This window comes from Drosophila mojavensis, unplaced genomic scaffold (genome assembly GCF_018153725.1).
Source record: "Drosophila mojavensis isolate 15081-1352.22 unplaced genomic scaffold, ASM1815372v1 contig_136, whole genome shotgun sequence".
NCBI classification, from domain to species: Eukaryota; Metazoa; Arthropoda; class Insecta; order Diptera; family Drosophilidae; genus Drosophila; species Drosophila mojavensis.
Window position 1 is genome coordinate 16,649,919 of NW_025318667.1, and position 9,612 is coordinate 16,659,530.

Consider the following 9,612-nt stretch of genomic DNA (forward strand, 5'->3'; position numbering starts at 1 on the left):
AAATAAAATACTTATTGTATGCTTTTTTAATGTGTTTATTAAATAAAAAAATTTTTCGACAAAAAAGTTTTCGAATGATAATCAAAATCAAGTTTACGATATTTTTCATCTTATTCATATTCTAACCGAATCACTTCCGTAAAGGCTTAGGCTTACAGCCCAGCTCAAGTAACTAGATCAGTTCGGACTCAATATAAATCACTCAGATCTTGCGCAATTGGCTAATCTGCTGATTATCCATCTATAATCCTTGACTAATCCAACACACTCCAAATTAATATCACTAATATATATGTACATGCATTGCAAACAGGATCTATTTAGCGATAGTTGTCGCTCTTAATGCACCCTCACAGTGGACGCCACTGTGGCTACTCGCAGAATTGTGCCGTTAGCCGCTACCTGTGGCTCGGCCATTGGGTGCGTAGGATTGCCAGAAGAAGCCTGGCACTGTAGACTGGATGCGGGGCCGTGGGGTGTCTCCTACACGCGCGCAGTTGGAACTGTTGAATGCCGTTGTTAAAGTTGCGTGCGTGAAGAAACCAATTTTCCAGCCTGCGACCGCCCGTCGGGGGGCCGGAGTAAGCGAGCGAGCGACTGAGCCGGCGACACACAGCGCAATAGACAAATAGAGCGAGAGCGAGCGAGATAGAGCGGCGAGAGCACAGCAATTGAGAGCAAGATGAGTTATTCCTTTTACGTTTTTCTTTTTTTTAGAATTTGCTTCGTATTTTTTTTTTCTTTTTTTTTTGCCACGGTTTTCCGCATGAGTTTTCATAAAGCCCCAGTCAGCCAGTGAGTGTTTTTTATCTACGTCATTTTATTTTTTTGTGCGCCCGCCTGCGCCTTTCCAATATGCTCAGAGAGCCGCCCCGCTCTCTCTGGCGCGATGCGCTCTCATGGCACATTTTTATTTTGCTTCCAATGATTTTTTGCCCTCTTCGCCTTTGGTGTTTTCAATTTTTTTCCCATGTTGTTGCTGTTATTTTTTTTTTCTCTTTTTCTTTTCGTTTGTCGGTTTGACCGCGCGTCCCTGGCCACAAGTAGCATGGCAACAACAACGCACGCCTCTTCCTCAGTCGCTGCTGCCGCTGCTGCTGCTGCCGTCGACTTCCCTTATTTCTTGTTGCCTTTGCTGCTGCTGCTGCTGCTTCTGCCGCTGCCTCTACAGTTGTTGTTGCTGTTGGCCGTGTTTTCTGTGTGCGCGAGTGTACACCGCAATGGAAAAATGGGAAATTTTTACTGTGGTTGTTGTTGTGGCAATGGTGGTTGATACCTGCCCCGGTCACCACCGCCACCGCCGCCGGCAGCCGTTGCACCCTTAGCCCATACACACACACACACACACGCACGCACACACAATAGGTAAGCGAACGAGCCAACCAAACCACGCAGCGACGTCCTGAATTATTGCAGCGAGTGCGAGCGGGTGCGCCTCATCGTCACGCTGCAGTGCAAGCGAGAGCGAAATACTGAGCGCGCCACTGCCGTCTTGCAGCGGCGCAGCAGCGACGCCGACGCCGACAGCGACGGCAACGCATTCTACTTTAAATACTGGCAACGATCGCAGTTGAGAAACAGTTCACACAGCGACTTTAACGTGTCGAGAACGCAGCCAGACAAGAGAGAACAAAATCAAAAGAAAAGACGAAGAAGCAGAAGCGAAGCGAAGCGAGCGAGAGCTGAGCACACAATTTTCGCCGCGTTTCGTTAGTTCAAAAGTGAACCGTAGTGAGCAACATTTTGTAACTGTAACTGCAACGGGCACCACCGAACGAGCGAACTCGAAATTATACTAAAACGAAAGACTTACAAGAAATTTTTTTGCGTGTATCTTGGAGTGCGAACGGAATCGAAGCGTGCAAGGGCAGCGGCATTGCCAGCTAGCTAGCGTTTCTTTGATTTTCCCCAACAAAAATTCAATATATATACCATATATTTTTTTTTTGGTTATTGTTGGAAAACAATTTCAAAGTGCAAGTGCAAAGAAGGATTACCAGGATAACGCCACTTGGATAACCGCAGCAGCAACAATTGATTTCGTTTTTTTTTTTGAGCACGTGATATTAAAGTGAAATTGTGAGAAATGCATTTGCCCACTGGACCCACCCTGGTGGCGAATACGTCCGCCCACACCCAGGTCCTGGCCGCAGCAGCAGCGGCGGCAGCGGCCGCAGCGGCGGCCACAAATGTTAGCCAAGGCAACATTAGCACACATTCGGCCAGCAGTACGGGCAGCTCCACGCCGGACAATAGCCATCACAGCAGCAGCAACAACAACAACAACAACAGCAGCAGCACCAACAACAACAACAACAGCAGCAGCAGCAACAACAACAACACGAGCAGCAACAACAACAACAACAGTTCAAACAGCTCCAACGCGAATGCGGCGAAAATGCCCAGCTCGATGACGGACATGTTCGCCAGCCTGCACGAGATGCTGCAGGAATATCACGGCGAATTGGCCCAGACCGGCTCGCCGTCGATCCTGTGCAGCGCACTGCCCAATCACTGGCGCTCCAACAAATCGCTGCCGGGCGCCTTCAAGGTGATCGCCCTGGACGATGTGCCCGACGGCACCCTCGTCTCGATCAAGTGCGGCAACGATGAGAACTACTGCGGCGAATTGCGCAACTGCACCACCACGATGAAGAATCAGGTGGCCAAATTCAATGATCTGCGCTTTGTCGGCCGCTCCGGCCGTGGTAAATCCTTTACGCTGACCATCACCATCGCCACGTATCCGGTGCAGATCGCCAGCTACAGCAAGGCCATTAAAGTAACGGTCGACGGGCCGCGGGAGCCAAGAAGTAAGCAAAGTGAGTTTTTTAGTTTCCATTACGATTTTCAGTTTTGAGTGCCCCAAATCCAAAAACCCAAATCCAAAAACCCGAAACCCAATACCAAACCCAAAGCCCGGCCAATAATCCCACCCGGAATTCCAGTTTTTAAACAAAAAGAAACGAATTTCGATTTCTCTTACGGATCGTACTAATTTATGTTCTTCCTCTTCTTCTTCCTTCCGTTCTGCTCTTCAGGCTATGGCTATCCACATCCCGGCGCATTTAATCCCTTCATGCTGAATCCCGCCTGGCTGGATGCGGCGTACATGACCTACGGCTATGCGGATTACTTCCGCCATCAGCAGGCAGCCGCCGCTGCAGTGCATCATCCGGCGCTCTCCAAGGCCGCCACGTCGCCCAATGGAAGCAACAGCGGCGTCATTTCGCCGGGCGCTGCTGGTGGCGCCGCCATGCCCACCGCCGCCTCCGCCGTTGTTGCCGCCGCCGCTGCCGCCGACTATCCACCGGTGCCGCCAGTCGTGGGCGTGCCCGTGGGCGGTGTGGTGCCACCCGCCTCCATGATGCCCTCGCCGCCGGGCGGTCCGCCAGCGTCGGCGTACGCCATGCCCCAATTTCCGTTCAATCATGTGGCCGCCGCAGCTGCCGCCGCCGCGCATCAGAGCCAGAAGGCCACGCCCCACGCCTTCCATCCGTATAACTTTGCGGCCGCCGCGGGTTTGAGGGCGCGCAATGCCGCCGCCGCTGCACTGCATCATGGCGGTTTGAGTGGCGCCGAAACGGCGCACATGAGCCCCGCCTCGTCGCGCCCATCTAGCTCCTCGCCCACGCCCACGCCCACATCCATGCCGCACGTGCTGCTCAAGCTGAACACCTCCATCGAGACGAGCTCCATCCACGAACAGTCCGCCTCGGATGCGGACTCTGACGACGAACAGATCGATGTGGTCAAGTCCGAGTACGAGCTGGACAAGTCCATCGACTCGACGCGCAGCTCGCCCACCCAGCAGATCTCCGTGCCGCTGCGTATGCGCTGCGACCTGAAAGCACCGTCCGCCCTGAAGCCGCTCTACCACGAGTCGTCCGCAGCGGCAGCGGCAGCAGCAGCAGCAGCGGCAGCAGCAGCGGTGGCCGCCGTCCATGCTCCGCGCCAGGCATCGCCCGAGACGACGCTGCCGGCGGCAACCAAGCTGAAGAATGCCGTTGTCCAGCAGAAGACCGTGTGGCGGCCATATTGAGCAGGAGTCACAGCAGTAGCACACACACACACTGACACACACACACACTCACACACACACAGCGTGATATGCAGGAGCAGGATGCAGAAAGCAGGCGCAGAGCGGCAGCAACATTGTGATATAGTCATATAAGTTAGGCACGTGCACACAGCAGAGCACAGCACAAATGGGGAAGAAGCAGACAATTTCCAAACCAAAAACAAAAACAACTCCGGCCGGCAAACGGAGCAGGAGCAGAAGCAGGAGCAGGAGCAGGAGCAGGAGCGGGAGCAGCACCAGCAGGATATATAGTCGTTGTTGTTGTTGATGTTTCAGGGGGGCAGGCGAAATGGGGTTGTGCGAGGAGCTCACTCGAAATTTTATGCTCGATTCATAAAGTCGTGCGTTGAGCTCGTTGCACACACACATACAAACAAAGAAACACCCACACACACGAGCACAAATACCGAACTAGAAAAACCTCAACTGGAATTTCGCTCGATCGCCGCGAGGCGAACTTGAAGAAAAACTGTTAAACGTCTTCTGCTCTCAATTCCCACACTCGAAAAAAAAAAAAAAAAAACACCAAAAAAGCAAACCAACTTTAGTTCAATTTTATCATTTTTTTTTTTGTACTATGTATAAAAATATTACTATTATTATTTTTTTAATTTTAACTTTTCAAAAACAAAAACTTTGTCTTCGTAGGGAAGTTCCCATAAAAAAAAAAAAAAACTGAAATCTCGTAGCATAAATTGAAATTAGTTTTTTAGTTTCACTCGACTGTTTTGTAAATAGTGCGTTATCTCTCCTCCTCCTCTTCCCCTTCTTCATAATTTTTTTTTTTTTTTTTTTTTTTATATTATTATTGAATCATGCGAATTTAGCTATTGATAATGTTTAAATGTTTAAGTTTTTAGCCATGTAAGGAATAAGCAAAACACAATTTTTTTGTCTAGATTTAAGTTTTAGCGCGAAAAAAATGAATGAACACAAACGAATTTCTGAAACCAAATAAAAAGAACAAAAAATCCAACTGAACAAATAACGAAAATTTTCAAATGCTTTTTTTTTTTTCATTCTATTGCTTCCCATTCTGATTTGGGTTGATGGGGAAACAAGAAATGGAAATGTTGTGGGAAGTGGAAATTAAAGGGAATGCGAATATATTTTTGAAATTTCCAACAATTTCCGTTGCTACTAAATTGAACATCGAGTATAAGAGTTATAGGTTGAACTGATTCGCTCAGGATATCAAATACAGTTAGATATTAGAGTGGAAATAGGTATACATCATTGATATCTATGGTTAGATATTAGGTGAAAATATCATTTGATATTATTGTTGAATCTCAATTGAGATTTTCTAAATTTGTTGTTCACATTTTTTTTCTTCTTCAATATGATAACTAAAAAAAAAAAAAAAAATAAAAATAACTAGAATAGGTGTCTCGATGGTATCAACTGGTATGTTTTATATGCTCAAAATTCATAGCCAAATATAGTCTGTGATATTATTGAGCCATTACAATCTGTGAATGGGAATTCACAAAAGAATTCTCAGACAATCCTAAAAATTTTAACTTAAAAAAATCATATCCAACTTAATATTAAAGAAAAAAGAGTGCAAAAGATGAGTAAAGCGTGTAAAACAAAGTGAGAAAGAACAGATAGATATATAGAATAGTTGAATTGGTGTGGTAAATCACAAGAAAATTAGAAGAGATTTTACCAGCTTAGCAATCTAGTTGTAATTCACTTCCCACAGCTGCAGCTGCTAGATTGAGCATCTCCTTTTCTTTGAATAATATCGTAGTATTTTATTCTCTATTCTATTTTATACTACTATACAGAGTGGCAAAGCTAATCAGCCGATGCTGTTTTCCTTTCTCCCTTTGCTTTCAATTGGCTCCATTTGCAAAAGAGAGTTTTCCGATAGGGCGATTATTTATGGCTTACCCTGTATGACTTAATATAGTTCGTAGTTATGATAGAAAGCCTAACCAAAGTGTTTTATGGAAAAGGGAGTCAAATATTTCATTGTATCTCGTATTAGATTTATAATGGCAAATATGATGTATGTATAACAGTCTTCTGAGAAGAAAGATTGAGATTGATAGAAAGAGATGGTTAGATAAATTGATATATGTATGTTTATATATAGAAATCTTCACGTTTTGGCTTAACATTTTGACAATATAAAGTATTTATTCTATATATGTATATGTATGTATTTATTCTTATATACTTATGCAAATGTATACCTATATAGGTATATCTATATAAATGAAATAATTTTTAGCTTGGCCTAAAAATCACTGCAAATCAAAATTTTTTTTTTCTGTTAAAGAAAATCAATTCATATTCTATATTCACAAAAAAAAAAAAAAAAAAAAAAAAAAAAATAATAATAATAATAAAATACAAATATGTATAAATATACATATATACCTAAAGTTTGCTAATAATAAATAATCATGGCTGATGGTAAGTAAACCCATGCAGTCGGATATGCCCATTTGAGCAGTAAACTCAAGAATTATTTATATTTTTTTTTTTTTGCTTCGCACTTTTCAATTGTGCCTGCATGGCCAGAGCTGCATATGCTGACACTACCGCCTGCTGGTCAAGTGTTCTTCTTCGTTATCTCCTGCCTCGGGATCCTGCGACTCCTTTCAGGTCTTCTCGAAGGTCATTGGCAACCGCAGCGCGTACAATGCGAATCGATAATGGAAATTAAAACGCATAATTTGAGATGACGAGGCCTGTGGTCTGCTTTTATACTTTTACCAGGTCTCTACAATCTCTCTCTCCCTCTCTCTCTCTCCGTCTCTTATCTCTCTTTCTCTCTCTTGCACTCTGTGGAACACCCGGTGTCCGATCGGCATGTGCCCAGTTAATGCATTTGTCGCATTAATTAGCATAACAACCTCAAGTGCGGCGCTGCTCAAGGACAACGCAGCAGCTCATTCCGTTGGCCCATTAACCGCACGGAGAGTGTCAAAAAAAAAAAAAAAAAAAGATAGAGAGGGAGTGGAAAAAAAGAGCCCATAAGATGTTCCATCGATTGGACATAGTTAACGACTACAGATCGCCCATTGACTGGGACATAACCTTGCGTTAAATTGCTGATGTTTCCATTATCGTAATACCCTGTTGGCACTACGCGTACAGTGTCTGTGTGGCCCGGCCACTGAGCTGGTATACCCCATGCCTGAGCAAGAAATCCTCATTCTCAAATTGATATTCGGTTATTGTAAGAGATAATGAGGTCATACTCCATGGAGTTATTTGTATATATGTATATATACGTATATACGAGGTCTGTTTAGAAAGTATTACGAATATTAAACTTGATTTCTGCGTAATTTTTCTTAACAGCCGGAGCGAGGCGTGGCACATTCCATAAAGCATATATATTTATTACTAGGGCAATGAATTCAATCGATCTAGTCATGTGCTGTCCGTCTGTCTGACTGTTCGTCTCTCCATCCGTCTGTCCGTTGGTTGTTTCGACTGTCCGTCGTTCTGTTCATCCGTCCGTCGTCATCTGTTTGTGACGGAGCGTACTTTATTTTGATCGCCTAGACATCCACCTGTACCTTTGTTTATCCATTAGTCTGTCCGTCTGTTTATCCATCTGCTTATCCATCTGTATATCCGTTTGACTATCCGGCGGGTTTTTATCCGTCTATCCGTCCATATGTCTCTTTATCTTTATGTCCGTTCATCAATTTGCTCGTCCACCTATCCGTTCTTCCATCCGTTCTTTCACCCGTTCATCTCTCTGTTCGTTGGTCCCTCTGCCCGTCCGGCCGTCTGTCCGTCGGAGTGTCCGTCTTTTATAAGCCAAAAGCTTTCGCCTTATAGCGCATATATAACATCATATATCGTAATAAACAATTAGGTATGTGCACACAGCTATCCCTGGCAGTCAAGTTGATCCTTTTCGGATTGAGGTGGGGCTTACTGTGAGATCTCTGATCGTTCCGAGCTGCCATTGAGCACATGTCGTAACCAAATCTATGTCTATGGGCTTGTGGCTACTGCGCTTATTTCGCCAACAATCAATGGAACACTTTACATTTTCGCAATGTGTTTTACACTTTTCCGATGCCTGATTTTCCGAGATATACTATATATGTGCTAGGTATATATATATATATATATATATATATATATATGTGTATATATATTATACATATGTATGTAGTTGCTTCTTCTTCTTCTTCATTTTGTTGTATTTACGTTGCAATTTGGGTGCGTTTCTTTGTTGTTGTTGTAAAGTGCGGCACATGAAAAACTATTTGACTATTTAGCATTAATAGTTGTTGTTGTTGTAGTTGTTGTTGTTGTTCGGTTGCCGCCGCAACTGGGGTTGACTGTGTGATTGTTGGCGGCGGTAAGCGAAAAACTGTGAAAGTCAAAAAAGCCTACGCACCCAAACATTCAGCCAGCCGCACACTCACACACACGCACACACACACGCACACAGTCTGTCCAGTGAGCGACAGATACATGTGGAGATGCATTAACAGATACAAATATTTTCGTATTGAGATACACAAAACCGCGCGACGCAACGCGACGTGCAACAAAAACGAAAACGCAATCGAAAAGAAAGAAATCAACTGAAATATATATATATGCACATACATATAAAATAAACAAAAACGAAAAAAACAAGGAAAACGAGAGGAGAAAATAAAAATGGCCAAGCATTGCAATGGAAAATGGTCGGCCAGAAATTACAAAGAGCGCATCAGTGGAAATTGGCGAAAGTACGGTTAGAGGTGAAATGCGCGAAATGCCCATGCAGAGCATCGGCACAGAGCACCGTCCGCAACAGACAGACATATATATGTATACATGTATAGGCACATGTATATGTGTGAAGTTGTACAAATTACAAACGAAATAAGAGAGTTTTTCGGGCATTCGAAAATGAATTGCAATCGCACTACAGCAATAGGCTCTATTTGCTATTGTAGTAGCTGCACTAACTTTGTGCATTATCAGAACAGTCCATAGCACTCAATAGGGGTTAGCTGCTTGAAGGGAGGATACAATAAAAAATGGATAATTCTTTAATTATATTAATATGAATGTCTCTTAATGTATTATAGATGTATTTACATATACTGGTAATTAAATACTCGTAAATAAATACATATACTTTAATTTCGAAATGCCCAATGGAAGATATAAAGCTTAGTTATTTAACTATACCTGCACATATCTTTATTAAGTGAAAAAAAAAAAATTGAATAACAAAAAAAATTAATATATATATTAATTTTAGTTTGATTATATATTTTGCATTTTTTTTTATTCAAAAATGTTTCATAAAAAAAAGCTAAAAAAATAATATGTCTGCTAATAATAAAAATAAAAATAATAATAAAATTTTTTCACTAAAATTTGAGTTAAATAATTATTTTGTGTCATAAGATTAACTAATTTTGTGGAATTTCATAGCTCAAAGCAATTTAACTTTACTTTTATTTCAAAGAAACAACATTATTTTGTTGAAATATGAAATTTTCGTAATTTAGGCAAAATATACAAGATTTTTACAATAATTAATCAAG

The 9,612-nt window shown here is 42.8% G+C and overlaps 1 protein-coding gene across 2 annotated transcripts; it reads left to right on the top strand.

Annotated features, from left to right (window-relative positions):
• Nucleotides 1-1,206: 1,206 nt before the first annotated feature.
• LOC6584012 (segmentation protein Runt) lies at nucleotides 1,207-4,623 on the top strand. 2 transcript variants are annotated; one of them, XM_032732386.2, is made up of 2 exons: nucleotides 1,207-2,813; nucleotides 3,042-4,623. In XM_032732386.2, exons 1-2 carry the CDS (start codon nucleotides 2,087-2,089, stop codon nucleotides 4,040-4,042), a joined length of 1,728 nt encoding a protein of 575 aa, XP_032588277.1. In that variant the 5' UTR covers nucleotides 1,207-2,086; the 3' UTR covers nucleotides 4,043-4,623. The 2 variants fall into 2 exon arrangements, with proteins under 2 accessions (XP_032588277.1, XP_002009672.1); XM_002009636.4 differs by having other exon boundaries at nucleotides 1,209-2,822.
• Nucleotides 4,624-9,612: the final 4,989 nt, after the last annotated feature.